The 26,077-nt window shown below is 38.3% G+C and overlaps 1 protein-coding gene and 1 non-coding gene across 5 annotated transcripts in view; one reads left to right on the top strand and one right to left on the bottom strand.

Annotated features, from left to right (window-relative positions):
* RBPJ (recombination signal binding protein for immunoglobulin kappa J region) overlaps window positions 1–26,077 on the bottom strand; it is a 115,240-nt gene that overhangs the window by 59,150 nt on the left and 30,013 nt on the right. The window contains exon 2 of one of the 4 annotated variants that reach the window (XM_027544213.1): window positions 15,349–15,531. The exons of the other annotated variants lie outside the window; for them this stretch is intronic. Within the exon in view, the coding sequence (XP_027400014.1) occupies window positions 15,349–15,365 (17 nt within the window). The 5' untranslated portion in view covers window positions 15,366–15,531. The remainder of the gene's footprint in view (window positions 1–15,348; window positions 15,532–26,077) is intronic. 4 annotated transcript variants of the gene reach the window in all.
* Window positions 22,296–22,399, top strand: LOC113894863. Its single transcript, XR_003511700.1, has one exon. It is a non-coding gene; the product is annotated as a U6 spliceosomal RNA (small nuclear RNA).

The raw sequence follows: 26,077 nt of genomic DNA, 5'->3' as shown, positions 1-26,077 counted from the left end.
AAAAGTCTAATTCATAAAGGAAAGGCTATAATTCAAGTTTACAAGGAATTAAACTATTTTAAAGAAGCCTGACCCTAAAGGAAAAAAAAAAGATGGCAACTGTAATTTTAAAACATGCAAAATAGGACAGTGAAGGGAGACTATCAATAAGCAAAAAATAAAATGATCAAAATCTGTACGTTCAGATGGGGAAGAAAAGATTTCCAGATATTTTTTATACACCACTGCATGAATAAGGAAATGCCTTCCTGCTTGAGTGTTTATACCCAAAACAATACATTTCTTTTGAACTGTAACTTAACTTTCTGTTATCACATGTCATGTTATAACAATCAAACCTACATTTGTGGTAAAGCCAAAAACCACTCTGAAGAAGTGGTCTTAACCACAATTCAAAGCTTATAAAGATTATCTGAGCCATTAACCTGTCGAGCTGCTTTCATACACTGCTAGACCAAAAAGCCAGGCCCAGCAGCTCGTTGTAGCTGCTCCCACAAGCTTCACAAGGAAGCCACAGGGCTCTGCAAGGGAAATACACAATACAGAGGAATCGAAGTTGGTGGTACAAAAATCTAACAGCATGATACTTTGTCTTGGGTAGTTCTGCTGCTGCTGCTGCTGCTGCTGCTGCTAAGTCACTTCAGTCGTGTCCACCTCTGTGCGACCCCAGAGACGGCAGCCCACTAGGCTCCCCCGTCCCTGGGATTCTCCAGGCAAGAACACTGGAGTGGGTTGCCCTTTCCTCCTCCAATGCATGAAAGTGAAAAGGGAAAGTGAAGTTGCTCAGTCGTGTCCGACCCTCAGCAACCTCATGGACTGCAGCCTACCAGGCTCCTCTGTCCATGGGATCTTCCAGGCAAGAGTACTGGAGGGGGGTGCCATTGCCTTCTCCGGTGGGTAGTTCTACAGGCAGCCTAATAAAACATCAACCATCTGAGGAGCCTCAGCTCAGCACAGGTACAAGAAAGACTCTGAATTGAGAATCACTATGAAGTGATTAGGGCTTCCCTGGTGGCTGAGTTGGTAAAGAATCCGCCTGCAATGCGGGAGACCTGGGTTCGATCCCTGGGTTGGGAAGATTCCCTGGAGGAGGGCATCGCAACCCACTCCCATACTCTTGCCTGAAGAATCCCAATGGACAAAGGAGTCTGGCAGACTACAGTGCCAGACTGTAGGGGTCTGCGACTTTGTGGGGTCGCAAAGAGTCGGACACGACTGAGTGACTAAAAAACAAAAAATACAAAAAACATGAAGAATATAGAACATCAGTAACTTAAAGTAGTAACGCACTAGAAGACGAGGCAAAAGCCTTGGGAGTTTGACGGTAGCAAGGAGGAAAACAAAGGTTAAGACCTCTTGGCAGGTATAGATTTAACTGTCACAGTTTGGGTTATTCGGGTTATATATTTACTTAATATCTTGCTATGCTATGAATTCAAATTAGGCAAACTGCAAAGCTGTTCTGTTATAAATTTACTAGTTAACTGGCTAGTCAACTTCCCTCTATCACTTGTCTAACTAGAAAGAAGAAGGGCACAGTTCTTTAAAGATCAGCTGCTCCATTGCAGCAACTTAATTCTTAACATTTCCTCTCTCATCAACATCTATCTATACAGGCATGTTTTCTAAAGACATGTGGTCTCTATTAAGTATTAGATTTTTGACTTTCCCTCATTCTTGACTTCCATCACAAGGAATTCATTGACAAATGCTGTCCACTGCCTTCTCAAATTATCTTCTATATTTCCACTCCCTGATTCCATAAAGTTAGATGAAGCTCTTATTACAACTTTTATATCTATAGCATCCTAAACTAGCCTCATGCAGTAAAACAGACAAGCACACAACAAATAGAATATATCTGTTTATATGTGCTCTCATTTAACTATCACCAACAATCCTGATAGGCCTTCAAACTTAGAAGGGAAAATTAAACCTCAGAAAGTCACGAGATAGAATATTCCCCCTGCTTCTGATTTCATGCTGATCATACTAAGGTTGAAGATTACATATAAATATACAAGGAAGCCATCTCTAGTCTTTAAACCACTCATTTTCTTCAACTCCCCAAATAATTATGTTTGTCCCAATTCACTGATAAACTAATTCCTATTTGCTTTTACATTAAATAAACCACCTATCATATGAAAATTTATTTAAATGTTCCAGAAAAATCACTTCTTAACCTGTAAAGTATTTCTTAGCAAACCAAAACCATTGATTCTCAAGGATGAAATGCTGCAGTAATCCAACTAGAGAACAGGAACAATGCCACCGTTAAATCAGCCATGAAAATCTGATTGTGTTAACAGCCCTAGGGATTAGTCAAATCGACAGTCTTTCTTTAAGTATCCCAGTAACGAAGAAAATGTCCATCTGTTTCCATAATAAACTAGAGATGCACAAGGGAATTTTTAGGCCATAACTTTTATGCTGGACAATTTTTTTAATGGCAGAAGTGTACATTAGAGAAATATGGACAACACTATGCATGTATTATTCATATAAAATTGACTCAACTGCATCCAATATTAACATCGTTTTCAAATGCAAGTCTGTATGTACACAGCATATGCTCATTAAACGAATGAATAATATTAAATAGTAAGTCATCTGTTAAAAAAGATGAACAAAAAACTGTCATGAAACTCTAGCTCTTAAACTATAATATTAATTACACCAACTATTGTTTTAAAATATATATATATATAAAATTAAGGAAAACTAATGTCTTTATAGTCATTATACATTTTTTTAACTTTTTATTTTATATTGGAGTATAGTTGATTAACAATGTTGTGTTAGTTTCAGGTATACAGCAAAGTGGTTAAGTTACACATATACATATATCTATTCTTTTTCAAATTCTTTCCCCACTTAGGTTGTTACACAATACAGAACAGAGTTCGCTGTGCTAGACAGTAGGTCCTTACTGGTTATCCTTTTAAATACAGCAGTGTGTACATGTCAATCCCAAACTCCCTACTTATCCCTCCCCACAACCCTTCTACCCTGGTAATCATAAGTTCATTTTCATAGTCTTGTTTCTGTTCTGTAAATAAGTTCATTTGTATCATTTATTTTTAGATTCCACAGGACATTTCTGTCTGACTTACTTCACTCAGTATGACAATCACTACATCCATCCCCTTGCTGCAAACGGTATTATTCCATTCTTTACAATGGATAAGCAGTGTTTCATGGTGTGCTTAATCGCTCAGTCGTATCTGACTTTGCGACCCCATGGAGTGTAGCCTGCCAGGCTCCTCTGTCCACGGGGATTCTTCAGGCAAGAATATTGGAGTAGTCTCGTGTGTTGCCATGCCCTCCTCCAGGAGATCTTCCAACCCAGGGATCAAACCCAGGTCTCCCGCACTGCAGTCAGATTCTTTACCAATTGAGCCACAAAGGAAGCCCAATATTTCATGGTATATGTGTACAAAATCTTTATCCATTCCTATGTCGATGGACACTTAGGCTGCTTCCAGGTCTTGGCTATTGTAAACAGTGTGGGTTGCTAGAGTCTGACACGACTGAGCAACTTCACTTTCACTTTCATGCATTGGAGAAGGAAATGGCAACCCACTCCAGTGTTCTTGCCTGGAGAATCCCAAGGACAGGGGAGCCTGGTAGGCTGCTGTCTATGGGGTTGCACAGAGTTGGACACGACTGAAGCGACTTAGCAGCAGCAGTAAACAGTGTTATAATCAACACTGGGGTGCATGTATCCTTGCAGACTATGTTCTTCTCGGAATATGAATATATGCCACGGCAGGATCATGTGCCGTGCTGTGCTAAGTTGCTTCTGTCATGTCGAACTCTTTGTGCATAGGATTCTCCGGGCAAGATACTAGAGTGGGTTATTGCCAAGCCCTCCTCCAGGAGATCTTCCTGACCCAGGGATCAAACCTGAGTCTCCTTCATCTCCTACATTGGCACTTTACCACCAGTGGCACCTGACAAGTCATCGCAGGATCACATGGCAGCTCTATTTTTAGTTTTTAAAGCAACCTCCATACTCTTCTCCACAGTGGCTATCGCAATTTACATTTCCACTTACAGTGTAAAAGGGTTCCCTTCTCTCCAAACCTTCTCCAGGATTTACAGTTTGTAGACTTTTTGATGATCACCATTCTGACTGTTGTGGGTTGATGTCTCACTGTAGTTTTAATTTACATTTTTCTAATAATTCAGTTCAGTTGAGTTGCTCAGTCGTGTCCAATTCCTTGCAACCCCAGGGACTGCAGCACACCAGACTTTCCTGTCCATCACCAACTCCTGGAGCTTGCTCAAACTTACATCCATTGAGTCGGTGATGCCATCCAGCCATCTCATCCTTTGTCGTCCCCTTCTCCTCCTGCCCCTAATCCCTCCCAGCATCAGAGTCTTTTCCAATAAGTCAACTCTTTGCATGAGGTGGCTCAAACTGGAGTTTCAGCTTTAGCATCATTCCTTCCAAAGAACACCCAGGACTGATCTCCTTTAGAATGGACTGGTTGGATCTCCTTGCAGTCTAAGGGACTCTCAAGAGTCTTCTCCAACATCACAGTTCAAAAGCATCAATTCTTCAGCACTCAGCTTTCTTTAAGGTCCAACTCTCACATCCATACATGACTACTGGAAAAACCATAGCTTTGAATAGATGGACTTTGTCAGTTATGTCTCTGCTTTTTAACATGCTGTTTAGGTTTTTTCACAGCTTTTCTTCCAAGGAGCAAACATCTTTTAATTTCATGGCTGCAGTCACCATCTGCAGTGATTTGGAGCCCAAGAAAATAAAGTCTCTCACTGTTTCCATTGTTTCCTCTTCTATTTGCCATGAAGGGATGGGGCTGGATGCCATGATCTTAGTTTTTTGAATATTTAATTTTAAGCCAGCTTTTTCACTCTCCTCTTTCACTTTCATCAAGACGCTCTTTAGTTCTTCTTCATTTTCTGCCATAAGGGTGGTATCATCTGCATATCTGAGGTTATTGATATTTCTCCCATCAATCTTGATTCCAGCTTGTGCTTCATCCAGTCTGGCATTTCACATGATGTACTCTGCATATAAGCTAAATAAGCACGGTGACAAAATACAGCCCTGTCGAACTTCTTTCCCAATTTGGAACCAGTCTGTTGTTCCATGCTTGGTTCTAACTGTTACTTTTTGACTTGCATACAGATTTCTCAGGAGGCAGTTAAGGTGGTCTGGCATTCCCATCTCTTTAAGAATTTTCCAGTTTGTTGTGATCCACACAGTCAAAGGCTTTAGAATAGTCAATGAAGCAGAAGCAGAAGTAGATGTTCTTCTGGAATTCTCTTGCTTTTTTCTAGGATCCAACAGATGTTGGTAATTTGATCTCTGGTTCTTCCGCCTTGTCTAAATCCAGATTGAACATCTGGAATTTCTTGGTTTATGTACTGTTGAAGTACATGATATTTAATAACTAGATATCTAATAATTAAGTACCTTTCCATGTGTCTCTTAGCCATCTGTATGTCTTCTTTGAAGAAATGTCTATTGCACATTTGTTGACTGGGTTGTTTGATGATGACCAACTATTTTGAATTAACCAATGATTATGAACAAAATGATCTGAAATGTCCAACAAGTTATTTTCTACAGTGGAGGAGAATTTTATATAAGTTGTCTACCAAATGAGCTGATACTAACTTCACAAGTTTTATAATGAGGAGAAAAAGGAATTAACTATTTTACCAAGTCCAAAAAACTAAAATGATGATTAATTTCCTCACTCTAATGAAACTGTCTACTTTTCCCATAGAGAATGCCCTGCCAAGATACCATGGTATAGGTAACTGCTGTTTCTTGCTCTTCAATAGCAGTGTAGTTTAATGAGGCATACTGACACTTCAAAAAAAAGTGATAATCCACATTGTTGACAGATTCTATTAAGAACTGGTATCAAGATCTAAATGGGGCTATAAACAATACAGCTGAAAAGAACTCCTTAGAAGTTTATGTTCTTTCATGTAGTTATGTGGAATCTAAAACTAACTGTTAGGAAAACTTATATACACCAGGTGTAAATTTTCAGTAATTTCACCCAGGCAATTTTTTACTACAATAACAATAATCAAGTGCTAATATAAGACCCATTATGTATAAGCCAATAATAATGATGCTGTTAACAAATTACCTTCCTGGGCTTTTAAAATGTTAGTAACTCTTGGGTATGAAGGATAGTTTAAGATTGAAGTTAAGTATAAGTTTGAATTCTGGGATAAAAATCAAAGCAAAAGGGGGATCATTCTAATTGTTGACTTTTTCCCTGATTATCCAAAAATGCCTTGGTTTGGTTCTAGTATTCCTCAAGAAATTAATCCTACTCGTCTGGCCATTATACTCAACAACTTTCTTCTGAAAGAAGAATACTACTTTGCCTTGGGTCAGCCCTCTTCACTTTTGGACAATTTACTAGCACCTACATTTTATGCTATTTTCATAACATCCTTATTTCTCACTTGGTTTGCCAGGTTCTCTGACTCAAAACACAGTCACATATTATTCTAAACAGTAAGAATATAGAGCTAATATTCTTGTTCGTTCAGACTGCATGTAAACGAGAGAGGGGGGGGCTAAGGGGTAGAAAGGAAGAAAGAAGAGAAAACACTGCAATATAAAAGAGCAGTAAAAAAAAAAAAAAAGATAGGAGAGAGAAAGACTGCTTGAGGAAGTGACAGAGTCACCAAGTTGAAGAAACATAAAAGAGAGCCATGGAGTGTCTGATGGCCATAAAAGGGCAATCGTCCACCTCCTAACAAACCAAATCCGGTCAACACCAAATACGGAAATGTTTTCATTCAAACACAGAGCTTTTCTTCTGTGGGATACGAACATAGATCACATTCTTTCCCTACAAAAAAGAAAAAAATCTCACACTTGGATATCTATTATTGTGAGAAAAATATGTTGACTTGTTGTATAAACAATTTTGAAGTTTTTCTACCCCAAAGTTCAGGACTTTCTAACAACAATAAAAACACCACAATCCTTTCACAGTTATTCTAGAGCTTCAGTCTCTATATCTGTAAAATAGGAAAGTTAAATGACAACCTGGAAAGTCATGTGAAGATTGAGCTAATACCCATAAAACACTTTAAAGGGGCATTTTGTAAGTACAATACCTGCTAAGTGTTAGCTATTATGCACTCAGCTTTTCTAGGCCTTTAGACTTACAAACCTCAACTCACAAAAGGTAACTGATGACAGAACTGTTCAAATTAAGATCATTTCAAAATAAGATGCACTTCTGTATATATCCACTCATTCTATTTATGAATTAAGAGTTTGGTAAATAAGAGAATGGCCTATTCTGCTGTTGCAGGACAGATACGTTATCTCAAAATCTAGTGTTCTCAAAAAGTTCATTCATTCAACAAGTATTTACTGAGTACCTGCTATGACTAGTCACTGTCCTGGGGCTGAGGATATAGGAATCAACAAAATAAAAATTTGTGTAATGTGGAGGATTGGAAAGGGGAAGGATTAGAAATTGGCTCCCGGCAGAGGACGCAGGGGCTTTTATTTCAAAAGTGAATGTTTTCAATGGATTCTGCCTGTTCCAAGTTTTATATACTTCTGTTACTTGCCTCTCCCTTATCCTTGCCCCGAGACTAGAGTTTCTGACTCAGAGTACTTTTCCACAGGAATTTCAAATATAAAGGAATTTTAATAAGTTCAATTTCATGCACATTTAATCTAGCTGCTATCACCAGCACTTCAACATACAGTTTTGATCACTTTCATTCACTCATTGCTATGATAAAACACAAAAGCACTCAATCAAAGTAAATGCTTTGAAAATGTTTTGTCCTATCTCCCACCCTAGGAATCCCCAGGATTCCTTATAACAAATAATTAAGGGGCAGAGGGGAAAAGGAGGCAGTCGTCCTTCCTGACCACTAGCACATTTTCAGTTATGATCTTTCAAGATTTTATGTTGACTCGGTAATTGTTAGAGCAACACCTGGAGATTTGTGGAGGTCAACTGCAGCTGCCATGAATTTATCTGCAGTTCCTCTTCATCAGCTACTAGAGCCTCACAGAGCTCATTAACTCTGAGGTGTAGGAAACTGGCTACATGGTTGATATAGTCTCCATTATGAAAGCTGTACTCCTCATTGAAGTGACAAGTCTGGCATTTCCAAGAAAACCCATGCACATTTCCCTGCTTATCACTCACCTACATACACTAACAGTTCAATAGTGTAACATCAACTGATTTCATTGTATTTTTCAAAAGAAAGAGATTCCCTGATTTTTATGACAGTTTCAAAGCATATGCCCATTTTCAAGTAGGTCATATTTGAGATGGGTTCTAATATTCTTAACAGATATCCCAGATCCCACAGAAATGCAAAATAGTATTCTTTTTAAGTAATAAATTAAAAATTAGTTTCAGAAAGTTCCTAATTCTCAAAATACTATCACTTAAAAGATTTATTTTTTTTAAACTTTGTTAAATCTAAAATGACTTTTAAAATACTTTCAAAGCACCTTAATCTTGATTCTTAGGGGGTATTTTTGACTGATCTGTTTTAGTAACCAAAAGTATAATGGAGCCGTATCTAATAATTAACACAGTAATTTATGATATGTTTTCTTCTAATTCTAGATGTGTGGTTGGGGTGCTGCCTCTAGTCAGTGATCTTAGTTCTAGGACAACTATAACTAGAAGGTAGTTGAGTTTATTTCTAAACTACAGTTTAGGAGGAAAAGCTTTGAAAGAAAAAGATAAGTTGCTCACATGCGTTATGATAAACAAAGTAAAAGGGACACGGTTATAAAGAAACAAATGCCACAAGGGTATCCCCTTGCATGAAACCCTGCACCCAACAGGATAAGCAGCATGAGGCCAAAAGTGATGATGATGGAAGTAAACATGACTAAGGTAATGATGAAAAGCCAAGTAACGCCACTGATATAAGTAGGAAGTCTGAGAAAAGACAAGGTTGGGTGGGGGTTTGGGGGTGGGGTGGGGTGCTTGGGGAAACAATAATAGAAAGGATTCAACTGTACATGGAAAGAAAGGATAGAACTGTACATGAAACAACAGGTTTCAAATTGGGAAAGGAGTATGTCAAGGCTGTATATTGTCACCCTGCTTATTTAACTTATATGCAGAGTACATCACGAGAAACGCTGGGCTGGAAGAAGCACAAGCTGGAATCAAGATTGCCAGGAGAAATATCAATAACTTCAGATATGCAGATGACACCACCCTTATGGCAGAAAATGAAGAGGAACTAAAGAGCCTCTTGATGAAAGTGAAAGTGGAGAGTGAAAAAGTTGGCTTAAAACTGAACATTCAGAAAACTAAGATCATGACATCCGGTCTCATCACTTCAGCGAAATAGATGGGGAAACAATGTCAAGAGTGAGAGACTTTATTTTCTTGGGCTCCAAAATCACTGCAGATGCTGACTGCAGCCATGAAATTAAAAGACACTTGTTCCTTGGAAGAAAAGCTATGACCAACCTAGACAGCATATTAAAAACCAGAAACATTACCTTGCCAACAAAGGTCCATCTATTCAAAGCTATGGTTTTTCCAGTAGTCATGTATGGATGTGAGAGTTGGACCTTAAAGAAAGCTGAGAGATGAAGAATTGATGCTTTTGAACTGTGATGTTGGAGAAGACTATCGAGAGTCCCTTGGACTGCAAGGAGATCCCAACAGTCCATCCTAAAGGAGGTCAGTCCTGAATATTCTTTGGAAGGACTGATGTTGAAGCTGAAACTCCAATACTTTGGCCACCTGATGCAAAGAACTGACTCATCTGAAAAGACCCTGATGCTTAAAAAGACTGAAGGCTGGAGAAGGGCATGACAGAGGATGAGATGGTTGGATGGCATCACCAACTCAATGGACATGAGTTTGAGCAAGCCAGGAGTTGGTGATGGACAGGGAAGTCTGGCATGCTACAGTCCCTGGGGTCATAAAAAGTCAGACATGACTGAGCAACTGAAGTGGAGTATATTTCACCCAATTCAGAGCAGCTACTATGTATGGTTTTGACTCAATTTCTAACAACTTGCAGAGAAAAATAAATTGTGCTTATTATCTTTTGACCTATTATTTTGGCAAAGATTTTCTCTGTTTTTCAACTCCCAAGTGGAGAAAACTAATGTACAAATTCCATTGTTATGAAACAATTTACCAGAAGTCTTCATTCTCTTATTGTTTTCTAGGGAGGAGGAAACTGTATTTCAAATACAATCTTAAAACATGCATATCCTGACACTATCCTACTCTGAGGCTTTATTTTTTAAAAAATACTCACCAGAAACTCTGTGATCATCTTTAATAAGTCTATAAAGAAAATATGTGCTATTATGCAGATACTGGAATAGTAGAGGCACTAATCCAAGAAAAATAAAAATTTAAAAATTATCAAATCCTCACAAAAACAGAAGCTCTAACATTTAACTACCTTAAATACTTGTGATATATTTTATTTATGGTAACATTTTTTTTCAGTGTTAAATTTTTATATATACCTTCTGAAGCAAAGAAGGTATATGAAAAGATTCTAAGATCTAAGGAATAGGAGAATGAAGTAGGTAAATTTTAGCATGTATCATCAGTTTTTCTGTAATTTTTTAATTGCATGGGTCATTTTCATCAATTCAAAGAATAACTCCTCCACAACTAAGAAATATTATAAATTTCTTATCTATGAGCCTTTTGGAGAAGGAAATGGCAACCCACTCCAGTATTCTTGCCTGGGAAAAAACCCATGGACAGAGAAGCCTGGCTGTCTACAGTCCACAGGGTCGCAAAGAGTCAGACACGACTGAGAGACTTCACTATCACTGACACTGCTGTTGCTGCTGCTAAGTTGCTTCAGTCGTGTCCGACTCTGTGCGACCCCAGAGATGGCAGCCCACCAGGCTTCGCTGTCCCTGGGATTCTCCAGGCAAGAACACTGGAGTGGGTTGCCATTTCCTTCTCCAATGCATGAAAGTGAAAAGTGAAAGGGAAGTCGCTCAGTCGTGTCCGACTCTTAGAGACCCCATGGACTGCAGCCTACCAGGCTCCTCCATCCATGGGATTTTCCAGGCAAGAGTACTGCAGTGGGGTGCCATTGCCTTCTCCCACACTATGAGCCTTTAAATATTTAGCCGGGCAAGCAAGCAACAAGAAAACACACACACACACACACACACACACACACACACACACACACACACAAATAATACTATAAAAAACAAATATGAAGTTTCATAGTTAAATAACTGTTCCCTACTGCCACAGGACTGGAAAAGGTCAGTTTTCATTCCAATCCCAAAGAAAGGCAATGCCAAAGAATGCTCAAACTACCGCACAATTGCACTCATCTCACACGCTAGGAAAGTAATGCTCAAAATTCTCCAAGCCAGGATTCAGCAATATGTGAACCATCAACTTCCTGATGTTCAGGCTGGTTTTAGAAAAGGCAGAGGAACCAGAGATCAAATTGCCAACATCCGCTGGATCATGGAAAAAGCAAAAGAGTTCCAGAAAAACATCTATTTCTGCTTTATTGACTATGCCAAAGACTTTGACTGTGTGGATCACAATAAACTGTGGAAAATTCTGAAAGAGATGGGAATACCAGACCACCTGATCTGCCTCTTAGAGAAATCTGTATGCAGGTCAGGAAGCAACAGTTAGAACTGAACATGGAACAACAGACTGGTTCAAATAGGAAAAGGAGTATGTCAAGGCTGTATATTGTCACTTGGTTTATTTAACTTATATGCAGAGTACATCATGAGAAACGCTGGACTGGAAGAAACACAAGCTGGAATCAAGATTGCCGGGAGAAATATCAATAACCTCAGATATGCAGATGACACCACCCTTATGGCAGAAAGTAAAGAGGAACTCAAAAGCCTCTTGATGAAAGTGAAAGTGGAGAGTGAAAAAGTTGGCTTAAAGCTCAACATTCAGAAAGCAAAGATCATGGCATCCGGTCCCATCACTTTATGGGAAATAGATGGGGAAACAGTGGAAAGAGTGTCAGACTTTATTTTTCTGGGCTCCAAAATCACTGCAGATGGTGACTGCAGCCATGAAATTAAGACGCTTACTCCTTGGAAGGAAAGTTATGACCAACCTAGATAGCATATTCAAAAGCAGAGACATTACTTTGCCAACAAAGGTTCATCTAGTCAAGGCTATGGTTTTTCCAGTGGTCATGTATGGATGTGAGAGTTGGACTGTGAAGAAGGCTGAGCGCCGAAGACCTGATGCTTTTGAACTGTGGTGTTGCAGAAGACTCTTGAGAGTCCCTTGGACTACAAGGAGATCCAACCAGTCCATTCTGAAGATCAGCCCTGGGATTTCTTTGGAAGGAATGAAGCTAAAGCTGAAACTCCAGTACTTTGGCCACCTCATGCGAAGAGTTGACTCATTGGAAAAGACTCTGATGCTGGGAGGGATTGGGGGCAGGAGGAGAAGGGGACGACAGAGGATGAGACGGCTGGATGGCTTCACTGACTCAATGGACGTGAGTCTGAGTGAACTCTGGGAGTTGGTGAGGGACAGGGAGGCCTGGCGTGCTGCGATTCATGGGGTTGCAAAGAGTCGGACATGACTGAGTGACTGATCTGATCTGATCTGACTGTCAGAGATAAAACTACTGAGCTAATAATACTGTTTTAAATATCTGAAGTCTTCTCTGACTGAGATTAGTTTGACAATACAGATTTATAAGACAGAGTTTCATACTGTTTCCCAGTTGATCATTACTAGAACTTAGGTCTGCAATACAGTACATATACGTACCTTGAAACAAGTTTTTACACAACTATGTCACGTGATACACTCATGACATTTCCTTTTCTGTCCAACAAATTTCATTTAATTTGTTGGGGGGGGGAGGCGAGAAGAACAGCAACTTATTAAATTGATTACAAAATGGGCTGCCATTGGCAGTTTGAAAACTACTGATTTAAGAGTTGATTAACACCAGAATACATGCTAAGGGACGGTATACTAGATTACTTGATAAAACAGGCGTAGTTAATGCCGCTCAAGAGCTGTGGCTACTATGTTTCCCTTTTCTTCCTACTCCTCAGACAGTCTCCTATACTGAACTTCACTTGCATATCGCTAGGAGCCACAGACTGGAACCTATCCTGGTCACTTTTTCTCAGCAAGGCAAAACAATATAAAACCAATACCACTTCTGAGGGACATCTATTACTATGGGAAGCATACACTTAGTGGAACTAAAACGATCCAATCAACATACACATAAATGTGCCTATCTTGTTTATTTCAGCTTAAAAAAACGAAACAAGTTTGTTTCAAAATACTCCTTTCTACATTCACTGCTCTGATTTTCTTTTCTATTACATGTCTTAATGCTGATCATAACCCACTAAATTGAGTTCTTGACCCACTAATGAATAGGTGGAAACCTGCAATTTGAAAAACACAGCTTCAGAGAACACACAAATCAACCTAGCAGGATAAGAGAACCACAAATAAATTACCAGTCTCTAGTGGCCACCTTCTTTCACTGATGAGAAAAAGCTCAAAGAACTGAAAACAGTAGTCAAAGAGTGATTGTTTATTTAACTCCAGGAAGACCATACAAGAAGGTATAAGATTCAGGAAAAGAAAAAGTGTGACAGCATTACACCCCCACACAAAGGAGTTCCTGATACAGCATTTAATAATCATCACCACTGTTACTCTAACACTGGCTTCTCGCATGCTCAATCCTACACTAATTCATGTATAATTTATCTATACAAGTGGTGTGTGTTAAGGTATGTATATGTGTGTATATACACATAATGCAATATGTAAATTATATAAGTATATACTTATGGTATTGTATTTTTAATACATAAATTTATATTTTTTCCAAGTCATTCTTACAACCTGTCAAAACCACAAAGTAGTGCCAGATGTGAAACCCAGGTTGGCTGGCTGCAGAATCTAAGCTCTTAACCACCAAGGTGTAAGCTCTTCCAAAAGAAAAGGAGTACCCAGGTCTGGCTGTGCATCAAGAATCCTCTGTGGCGTTAAAAAGAAACAGACAGATGCCCAAGTACATCTAAAAGGAGATATAAAAGGAGACTTTTTTAAGCTCAAGTGGCAAGTATTACAGAGAAATATATTTTGTAGACAACGTATCAATACCATCTCCAACCCATTATGTCAGAAAAGATCTTTTTCGAAGGAGTAGATACTACCATATTGGACATAAAACACCTGCTGAATTAATCGACAGTTGACTTCACCTTGAAATTTGATTCACTGTCACTATAGGCTAGAATTTAATAAAAAGTAGTTTTGTCTTAGATTTAACAACTAAATTCCACTGATAATTTAACTGCTGACACATCAAAAGGTTCTCAACAGAAGGTAGCCTAAATGAGAAAAATTACAGGCTGTTCCACTGTATTTCTATTACACTTATATATCCATGATTTAAACCTCTATTTTCCCAACATATTTTCCTTCATTACCTAAAAGATAAAGAATTTTGAACCCAACGTAACATAAATGAATTCAGCATTCTCCCTGGGTGGATTCACTCCCACATCTTGAAGAAAACATTTAGTAGCAAGCACATAGTACACAATTAGGAGGTTTCCAAGGTTTCAAATAATTAAGAAATGGTTTTGACTACATCACTCAAATAAAATGTTATGAACATAAAAACCCTAAAGATTTTTGACGGTTAAGAGGGTAACACGAAGCCTAGAATTACCACTATTAGCAACCACAAGCAACAGTGGGACTACATACCTCACGCACGTGGAAGATTAACTGTGTACTCATGGTGGTGAAGAGAGAACAATCACACTACTAATAAAGCATCACTCATTTTCCTCTCAGTAAAAATTTCTTGTAAAAGACAAAAACAGCACAAACTATAAATGGTCCACGTAAAAATTATTTTGTTTGGTCAAATTAATACCCTAACTGAAGAACTGTATCCAATTATTTCCTGTTCAGGCTACAATGAAATGACAGCACTGCAGAGAAACTAGCCTATGATGTAAACCATAAAGATAATTACAGACTAACATGTGAATAATCCCCAAACTATTTGATGAAAGAAAATTATAACCGATTACTATTAAAATTTAGCAAAAAAATGTCTACTCCAGTGTCTCCTATAACCATATCTCAAAAGGGGGGAAGAGGGGACTCATCCAACAAGCTTGGGATATATAGTTTTTTTTAATAAACAAAAAATACTTTTGCCATAAATCCATAACCACATCTTCAATCTAAGTATTAAAATATTTTAAATACATGTTAATTAAATATAGAATTAGTGTTTGTTCTACCCATGACCTTGGGGGATCACTGGAAGATTTCTAAAGCATACCTTTTAATCCACGCCATGGTACTTCAAGAACATGTTAAGGTAAGCCACGGGCTGGAACACTTCGATGCACCTCAAAACACCTCAGCCAGTATATCTGTATAATTCTCCTTTCCTTTTGAGATCAAAATGTTTCCGAAGAACTATAATGGTTCCATCTGAATGACAGTTTCATAATTTCAATGACTTAAAAACAAACAAACAAAAAAAGGACTTAAGTGTTGGTATGTTAAGCCACTAGTGCACTGTGTTAACTGCTGCCACGACTAAAAAGCAAACCAGCTGCTGCTCCTGCTATGTAACACTGTCACTTTTAATATGACCCTCATGGGAATGAGGAAGAGTACCTGCTTAGTGGCCAGCAACAGCCCTTGCTTTCCTGCATGCGTGAGTACTTTCGCTTCAGTCGTGTTCGACTTTCTGCGACCCTATAGGCTGTAGCCCACCAGGCTCCTGTCCATGGGATTCTCCAGGCAAGAATACTGGAGTGGGCTGCCATGCCCTTTCCAGGTGATCTTCCTGACTCTGGGATCGAACCCACCACATCTCTTACGTTTGCTGCATTGGCAGGTAGGTTCTTTACCACTAGCTTGCTTTATTGGGATCTATCCAAATCCCACAAATTTCTTTGCCCCAACTGATTCTTCAGTTTTCTTCTCAAGGAATTAAAACAACCTAAAAGACAGGTCTGGAACACTTGGTAGATGCCAGGTTCTCCTCTGACCAACTACTCTATGTAGAAGAAGAGCTGGAAATTACAACACTCCTGCATAAAATGGAATTTGTTAATAGACCCAACAGGAATGCCCTCAAATAACACCCCTTTTCCAGATGCTAATATTACTGAATCATTTTAATTCCATGGAAGTCATTAACGTGTAAAAAGTTTCTGTTTCTAAAGTTTACTTCTATGAAAAGCATGCAGATAAATGAATAGATCAATGGCTAACTATCAGGTTTTAGTGCTTCTGTGATTGCCTTGGCAGGTTACCTGATTCCTCCTTTCTCTTCACCCCACTCCACCTTTCTTACACATGAAGACATTAAAAACACTTATTTAAATGATACAATAAGAAGTCTATTACCATATTTTAAAACTAAAAATTCACTCTACTTTTGCTTCAAGCTTGGCACTCTATAGTTGTAAGAAGAATGAACACTCAAGCTACACAAACGAAATAAAAGAAGTAATACACACATTTATGTCATAAAGCAATTAACATTGCTTTAGGATGACTGTTCAGGAAACTTTTAATAAAAGCAAGCCATAAAAAGAGCTTCCAAGGAAAGAAAGTAGTTGGGAGAGGTTTGCTATACTCTGGGTTTGTGGAACAGCTTGTATAAAGGTTAACAGGCAAGGAATGGAAGATGACAGAAGTTTCCCAGCTAGAGCTAAAAAGCACATTCTAAGGAAAAACAGAAATTATCTCCTGCTTAAAAGGGTAGATTCAACAGATGAATCTCAGAAAAACTACATATTCCTGAGATTTAGATTTATTGCAGGTTGTAGGGAATACAGATTCCAAAATACAGGTAACTCTTCGGAAAGCTAGAAATAGTGGCATAACTGAATACAGAAAAGAATTCTACCAGGGCAGGTGGGAAAACAATAATGAACAACAGAAACAAGGGACCTAGTCCACTGAATCACTGCAGCCACAATCATCTTTTAAACTGATCATTTCCCTCCTCTAGCTTAAAACCTTTCAAAGCCTCTGTATGTGTTACAACCTCCTGGAAGGAAATCCACATTGTTTCCTACACTCTGTCCCTCCAAATAAACATATCCTATATGTAACTATCAGGTTAATGTTCCTGAAGTGCAGTTCCTCTCTTACACAGGAAGAATAATGTGAACCATTGAGAACTAAGGCAGGCTTTAAATACATTAGAGAATAAAGAACAAAAGCCCAATGTTTACTCACTATCTCATTTTTAATAATCTCATTTTATTGGGGAGAAAACTGACACTCTGTGGTCAAATGATTGACCCAAGAAAACACACAATATGAGAAAAGAACTAGGACTTAGATCTAGACCCTCCAGTTGGAATTGCAACACTTTTTCTACACAATGTTGTCGTAAATATTACTGGAGAAAAGACGTGGTACTGGAGCTACCACTGTTGATAATATGCCAGGAACTAAGCTAGGGACTTGTGTGTGTGCATGTGCTAAGTCACTTTATTTACATCTCACTCTGGGCCACTCTATGTACCGTAACCTGCCAGGCTTCTCTGTCCTGGGATTCACCAGATAAGAACACTGGAGTGGGTTTGCCATGCCCTCTTCCAGGGGATCTTCCCAAACCAGGGATCGAAGCTGCATCTCTTATATCTCCTGCATTGGAAGGCAGGTTCTTTACCAGTAGCAACACCTAAGAAGACTCATGCTAGGAACCTAATGGTATTTTATTTCATCCTGATCTAAGACTGACTAGTGGCCTCTTTTACAGACTGAGGCTCCTGGAGATTTGAGCACTAATTTATTCAACATAATGCATCAAAGACTCAAAGTGATTGGTCTAATATCCCCTCTCATGTGTCCAACTCTAAAACCCACATTCATGTTGCTATGCTAATCTATCTCCCAGAAGCAATCAGAAGAAATCAAGTCCAACACTGAAGCTTTATTCTTCAACCTGGCTGATATAACAATAATCTAATTTTATAAATGCATCTTAATCAAAATGTAGGCAGTGTATATAAATAGATTTTTTATCTATAATTTAACAAGAGAGTATATGCACATTCACTAAAGCCACTAAGAAGGATTAGAATCATATTTAATTGTTCAAGTCAGAAAGTTCATTTGATTCCTACAAATGAGATCCAGGTTGTTCATGAACTCATGCACACGAAAGATCTTTTAAAGCTGACTTGTAAATCGTAGTAGTTATAACTTTTGGTTGACAAAACAAAAATAAGCATGAAATTTATTTCCCTTAAGAAGCTGTACTGTCATGTTTCCCCATGGACTGCTCCCAGTCTTAGCCTCATGATGAGCAAACCATGTACTAGCTGAGGATATTCAGTCAAATATCAGTTAATTTTTCTATACAGAAAACAGGACCTATTTATAGCACAGGAAACTCTATTCAATACTCTTCAATAACCTAAATGGCAAAAGAATCTGAAAAACAGCTACATGTACATGTATATGGGGCTTCCCCGATGGCTCAGTGTAAAGAATCTACCTTTAATGCAGGAGACGCAGGAGACCCAGGTTCCATCCCTGGGCTGGTAAGATACCCTGGAGAAGGAAATGGCAACCCACTCCAGTATTCTTCCTGGGAAAATCCCATGAACAGAGGAGCCCAGCAAGCTACTGTCCATAGGGTTCCAAAGAGTCGAACACAACTGAGCACACACACTGTGTATGTATAACCAAAACATTGTGCTGTACATCCGAAACTAGCACAATAATGTAAATCAACTATACTCCAATATAAAATAAAAGCTAAAAAAATACTCCAAAGACTTTACCTGTCACATACTGTTTTACAGCATCCCAAATTTTATTACTCTCAAACCACCAGAAATCTCAACAGAAAACTTTTAAAAGATCATCAAAAGGTATTACAGAAACTTGCCAGCTTTTAAAATATACCTAGGTAGACTTATTTTAGAAGAAACTTGAGTTTGGGGACTTCCCTGGGTGGTCCAGTGGTTCAGAATCCACCTTGCAATGCAGGAGACTTGGGTTAAATCCCTGGTCGGAGAACTAAGATTACATATGCTGAGGAACAACTAAGCCCATGAGCTACAACTAAGAGCCAACACAGCCAAATAAATAAATCGAATTAAAATTTGAAGATTAAAAAAAAAAAAAAAAGAAAGAAACGGAGTTTTGTTGAGGAAGAACACAATATTAAGAAGTATGAAAGAAAAAAGGTGCTGGGTTTGGTTTAATTGTACATATGCAACAGCTTCTCCCTGATCCAGTTTCTGGTCTCCTCCAGACAACATTTGTTCTAGCCACACGGGACATGTGTACACTTCTCAGAACACACCATGGTGTTTCAGATCTGTGGACCTTTGCCCCACCCTTCCATATCCACAAACTGCAGTAGTAGTGGGCAAAACAGAATTTAACATCACATGATATTTAACAGGAAAAGAATAAAGAGGAGGTGAAATAGGTGAGATCTTGACAAGTTAAAAAACTTTTTAATGTTTTCAGTGCTTACAATGGATGACATACTACATGCTGAGCTAAGTTAGTGCTTTTACATAAATTCTCACAGGCTATTATATATAAGAAGTTTTTAAGAAGAAAAGTTCTAACTACTGAGTTCATGATGCAATGTGTTTTTACTTAGATACCATAATTTGGGGAATGTGTTTTACAAAACTTTAATTTTAAATGAGTTGTCAATCAAGTATTCAAAAACAGTCCTGTTAAATAATGACAGCAAAGTAACCACTGCTACTATCTAAAGTATGGAAATCATGTATTCTAGGTATTTAAGTTCTAAGCTCCTTTATGTCAGTGCTAATAAAGGTTTCAATTCTAAAGCTAAATCTGGTTTGAGCAACTTTCAAAGAATCTTTCCAAGAATGATAAACTATTCCAATTCCCATCTTGATAGTAAAACTGTAACTCCTTTTCCAATTAAACACTGGAGGCCAGGGGACTTCAAGCACCTATAGCTAACAGGTTAAACTCAAGATCAGTGAGACCCACTATCTAAAAGACATTTGAGATCTAGCAATTCTGGAAGATGCAACATTCAGCTAATTTTACTTTTGAGGAGTTCCCAAATGGGGAAGCCCTTTTCTCAATATGTATATCCTAACTTTCAGCAACATCATTAAAAACTAGCTAAGCGCCTGCTGCTGCTGCTGCTGCTCTTAAAGTGACAAACACCCAGGGGTCAACTAGAATATGGTTGAATTTTTTGCTAGAAATCTAGATGGCACAGTATGGACAAATATAATTTAAATATAAACACACACATGCATACATACACACACACAACTGTCCTTTTCAAATAGATTAGTGTTAGCAAGTTGCTACCTGTCTAAGCTAGGAGGGTGGGGAAAATGAACAGGGAGATGGAAGGTACACTGTTCAAGTGCTGAGTAAAGGACATCAGGCAGGAAAAGTAGTAATACAGTAAATCAGCTCATGAAAACTACTAGACATTTACTCAAAACAAGCAGATACAGCCATCAGCAGACATTTCTTTCCCTTCTAGGATATGAGAGGAAGCTAAGGAAGAAACACTAAAGAGGCTGAACCAAATCTACCTCTACTTTCTTTAAGGTATATACTTACAAAAATGGTTATGAGTGAACTGAGTTTCTCCATATCATTTTGTTTCTCCTTCAGTTTACTTGCTTAGGTCTCTTTTTGTTTAAAATAAAATGTAAATTTTGGTGGCTTGAAAAACTGTGTGGTCATGAGTATAAAAGAATGAGCTGATCAAGTTCTGGACTTGGCAGTGAAGAGACATAGGTTAGAAACTCACCGGAAGGGTAATTTCTGACCGATCACAACTTCTCTGTAGATAATAACAGAATAAAACTACAATAATAATGCTTAAATGCTGCTTAAATGTGAAAGTACCTAGATCACTGCCCATTAGAGTAAAGCATAAACATTACTGACTTTGAAGGCACAATCTGATAATCAGTTACCGCTAATGTCGCAATTCTAAAGTCAAAACATTTTCCTATAAATTTTTTATTTAATGTTCAAGAAATACTTATGCTTGTTTTAAATTTTTCACACTTTTATGTTTATTTCAATTATGTCAATGATGATCCAATCTGTGGCTCTAATTCATGCCTTCAAGCATTTTCCTTTCTCTTGATAAATTCATTAATTCAACAAATATTTTAACATTTACAACGTGCCACCCCTTTTCAAAGTACTGAGAATATCTTTGTGTATAAATCAAGACCAAAATCCTTGGCAGCAGTTTACAATGTATTGATAATTAGAATGTTAGATAGTGGCAAACACTATGGACAGAAAGAGAAGGAAAGGATAAGGGAGACAGGGGGTGAGGTATACAATTTTAAATAAGCCCTCAATGAGGTAATATTTGAGCAAAGATCTGAAGGAGGTGGTGAAAGGAAGATTTCCTGCAAAGGGAAAAACAGCAGGTCCAAGGGCCTCAAAGCAGGAGTGTTTCGGCGAGGAACAGATTTCAAGAGGTTATTAGGAGACAAGAGATTATGGGAGTTTGTGTGAGTACAGGTCGGGGTGTGCATGTACATGTTGTAGGAAACATCAGGAAGGTTTTGAGCTTTTTACCCCAAATTTTGAGTCAAAGAAGATGAAGATCTGAAGAGAGGAAGGTCAGCGTGAACTTGGCTGTGGAGCAGAGAAAGAGAAAAGGCATACGAAAAGCAGCAGAAGAAACTAGTTAAGAGGCTATGGGACTATGTAGGTTAAAGATGACAAAGCCTCACACAGGATAGAAGCTGTTTGAAGTTTCAGAACCTCCAGACATATTTTAAAGACAAAACCAACTACTGATGATACTGTGGATCATGGAGATGAAGCAAAAAGAGGACTAGGACAATGGCGACTCCAAGGTTTCTAGCCTAAGTGACCCAAAGGATGGAGTTACTTCATGAAATGAGGAAAACCTAAGGAGAAGATGAGAGGGGTTTCATTTCTTAATTTTGTATCTGTATGAGACTGTGGTTATTTACCAAACTTTTGGTGATGTAAGTTATCATTATGCTGCATACCGTAAACTTATGTAAGCTATATGTCAATTATATCTCAATAAAACTGAGAGACAAAATACATTAGGGAAAAAGAAGGGGGTTTTGGTAGTTCAGTTTAGATATAATAAATTGGACGTGCTCAGATATTCTAACAGAGTTTACTACAGTTTATCAGAACTTTCTGTGGAGTAAGGTGATATGATGAGTCAGGTTAGTCTATTTAGTTCTTGGTTGCAGTTCGAATTTTTTAAAAATGAGGTAAATGGTTCTCACATTGGCAGCACACATACTAAGACTAGAATGATACAGAGATTAGCATGACCCCTGGGCAAGGATGACACACAAATTCATGAAGCACTCCATATTTTGAAAAACCAAAAACGGGGGTAAATGTATTATTTATTAAACAAATGTTCTAGTAATATCAGTAATTATGCATCTTCTTGCCATCTATATCTGTCAATGTTAAATAAACAATAATGTGGTAAACATATTTAAGAAAATCTCTACTTATACAGACTAACTTAGAGACAGTCCAAGCACTGCAGAGGTTAAAATAATAAAGGCAATCTCAGCTAAGAACAGGAGCCTATTATCTGATGATCACCAGTCACCAAAATGCTTCTCAGTCTGAATCCCACAGATTAGAAGGAAACTTAACAGACAACATATATGAAGTGCTTTCCACTTGACACTAAGCATCTCATTTAAATTACCAACTACCTTCCAGTAGCTCATAAGGCTGAAAGAAGTTATTAAAGCTAAAGGATGGTCCTATAACTTCAGCCATCCTAGAAAGAACTAGTTTGAAAGTCTCTAAGGACTTCTTTTCATCTATTGCTTTAATTTTCCATCACCATGCTTCACCTACATTTTGTATTCTCTTCATGCTCTTCCATTTCCTAATGCCAAATGTTATAAAAGTTTGATGTGCAGCAATGTTTGGGTATATATTTTAATAGGAAAGGAACATGAAAGAAAATCATGTATTAAAGAGTTCTAAAACATGACACATGTTTCTGAATGGAATTGTGTTGAAATGTATTAATAGAAGTCACATTTTCAGGCTGTAGGCCTAGAATTACAACTTTGCTAAACAGAAAAGAACTGCAGAGAATCTGGGAAGTATGTGTCTTCTAGGGAGAAAGGTATAAAAAGATAAAGGAACCTCTGTGATACACTTGATATTCTTGATAGTTCTGTGATATTCTCACCTCACTCTCATTTTAACTTCAATTAGAAAATTACTGCCACAAAGTATCAAGATTTTAGACACTTGAACAATTCAGTTCAGTTCAGTTCAGTTCAGCTGCTCAGTTGTGTCTGACTCTTTGCAACCCCATGAACCGCAGCATACCAGGCCTCCCTGTCCATAACCAACTCCTGGAGTTCACTCAGACTCACGTCCATCGAGTCAGTGATGCCATCCAGCCATCTCATCCTCTGTCGTCCCCTTCTCCTCCTGCCCCCAATTCCTCCCAGAATCAGAGTCTTTTCCAGTGAGTCAACTCTTCGCATGAGGTGGCCAAAGTATTGGAGTTTCAGCTTTAGCATCAGTCCTTCCAAAGAACACCCAGGACTGATCTCCTTTAGAATGGACTGGTTGGACAGGTTATAACTCCTCCCTATTTTAGGTTACATTTATCAACCAAGTTATTTCATCAGATGCAGGGGCTGTTTTATTTCACCTATCTAATAGTTTAAATTCTTCAAACAGTTCTTAAGTCAATCATGTAATACTAGGACATGTATTATAACACCATCTCTGTTTTGGGCACTTCAGAGTGCACATAATTTTGTACATTTTACTAACTGTCACAATTATCCAATGATTATATTTAAAGCCTCAAGTCATCTATGTCCAGTCTAACATTATATTATACCTTTGACCACTGTGGTGTCTACCACTAGTAGGATAAGCATTTTAAGTCATTTTTCCAACAGCCATAATATATTTGAGTTGTAAAAAGTAAAATCATCCCTGTGGCAGCAAACACTATTTTCAAACAGTGGGTCTCTACAGGAGTGTAGTGCTTTGCATAGTTTTATCAAATTCAATTTTACCATATCCACTTTTCAATAACAAACAAAAAACCTAAGATTCCTCCCACCAAAAACCAACAAACAAAAAACTCAAACAAACGCAACCTAAATGTCTACCAGGAGATGGATGGATTTTTAAAATGTGGTAGTACATGCATACAATTAAACACTATTCTACCTTAAAAAGGCAGGAAATTCTGACACATGCTACAACATGGATGAACCTTGAAGACCTCATGTTAAGTGAAATAAGCCAGTCACAAAAGGAGAATACTGTATGACTCCACTCACATGAGGTACGTAGAACAGTCAAATTTCATAGAGACAGAAAGCAGAATGGTAGTTACAAAGGGCTCAAGATAGGGGGGAACAGAGTTAATTAATAGGTTCAGAGTTTCAGTTTTGGAAGATGGAAAAAGTTCTGAATGATAGGCTATGGTTTTTCCAGTGGTCATGTATGGATGTGAGAGTTGGACTGTGAAGAAGGCTGAGCGCCGAAGACCTGATGCTTTCGAATAAACTGTGGTGTTGGAGAAGACTCTTGAGAGTCCCTTGGACTACAAGGAGATCCAACCAGTCCATTCTGAAGGAGATCAGCCCTGGGATTTCTTTGCAAGGAATGATGCTAAAGCTGAAGCTCCAGTCCTTTGGCCACCTCATGCGAAGAGTTGACTCATTGGAAAAGACTCTGATGCTGAGAGGGATTGGGGGCAGGAGGAGAAGGGGACGACAGAGGATGAGATGGCTGGATGGCATCACTGACTCGATGGATGTGAGTCTCAGGGAACCCCGGGAGTTGTTGATGGACAGGGAGGCCTGGCTTGCTGCAGTTCATGGGGTCGCAAAGAGTCGCACACGACTGAGCAACTGAACTGAACTGAACTGAATACCACTGAACTGTACAGCTAAAAATGGTTAAAAAAAATAAGTCTTATTTTACATACATTTTGCTCAATTAAAAAAACTGAAGACACCTCGTGCAAATACACCAACAGTGGATAGTAAACTATCTTCCTTGTATTTTAAGAAACTTTCCCTTTATCACAAATCTATTTCTCATTCTATTTTTGTAAATGGTGCCAGGAAAATTCCTTTTTCTTTTTTTGCTACACTACATGGCTTGCAGAATCTTAGTTCCCCAACCAGGGATGGAAAACAGGCCCACCAAATCCTAACCACTGGACCACCAGGGAATTCCCAAGAAAAGTAATTCTAAATGTACACTAAGAACTCAAGAATCATTAACTTTTTAAAGTAAACATTATACTATACAAATACAGTAATATGAGCCCACCTGTCCTGAAGAAAACCCAAACTACATTCATATACTTTTATATGCATTTAGATACATGGAAAATTGGAAGAATATATCTCAAAATTTTAAAACTGGTTACCTCTGGAGAAGGAAGTAGAACTAGAGGCTTCTAAATTACCATAATAATGATACAAGAATATATTCTCATGTTAATTGTGTAACATTCCAAATGGGTTACAAACAGGCACAAAGAGATACATAGATTATCTCTCTCATTCCTGATCTACCTGACCTAATCTAGTTCCTACTCTATTTACCCAAAGACACAAAATTTAACTGAATGGCAGTGGCTACGCAGAACAGAAGCACAAGCAGCCTAACTTGGCACAGACCTACGGTGGCCCAGGCTCCCTAACGACATTCACGGTTGCCAGGGACACACTTCTCAGGCCCAGTCTAGCAGAGCTGACTAGACAGCCACATTTTCACTCGGCCACTACTTAGTCTTACCCTTCTATTGATTCTGTTTTCTTCCATTTTAAAGGAATCTTTACAAACATTGCGCACTTGCAGTTTTTAAAACTAATCTGTCTCCTACAAGAACTACGTGTCCTGACAGAGAGGGTCAGAGAACAGACAGTATCCCAGGTATTCCTGAACAAAATATCCTGCCTCCAGATTCCCAGAACTCATCTTTCTCTAGCATAATTTGAAAGTTTAAGGGAATTCCCTGGCAGTCCAGTGTTTAG

The sequence above is a fragment of the Bos indicus x Bos taurus genome, chromosome 6, assembly GCF_003369695.1.
Source record: "Bos indicus x Bos taurus breed Angus x Brahman F1 hybrid chromosome 6, Bos_hybrid_MaternalHap_v2.0, whole genome shotgun sequence".
Lineage (NCBI taxonomy): Eukaryota > Metazoa > Chordata > Mammalia > Artiodactyla > Bovidae > Bos > Bos indicus x Bos taurus.
The sequence above is the reverse complement of the archived record's forward strand: the minus strand, read 5'-3'. Positions and strand labels throughout refer to the sequence as shown.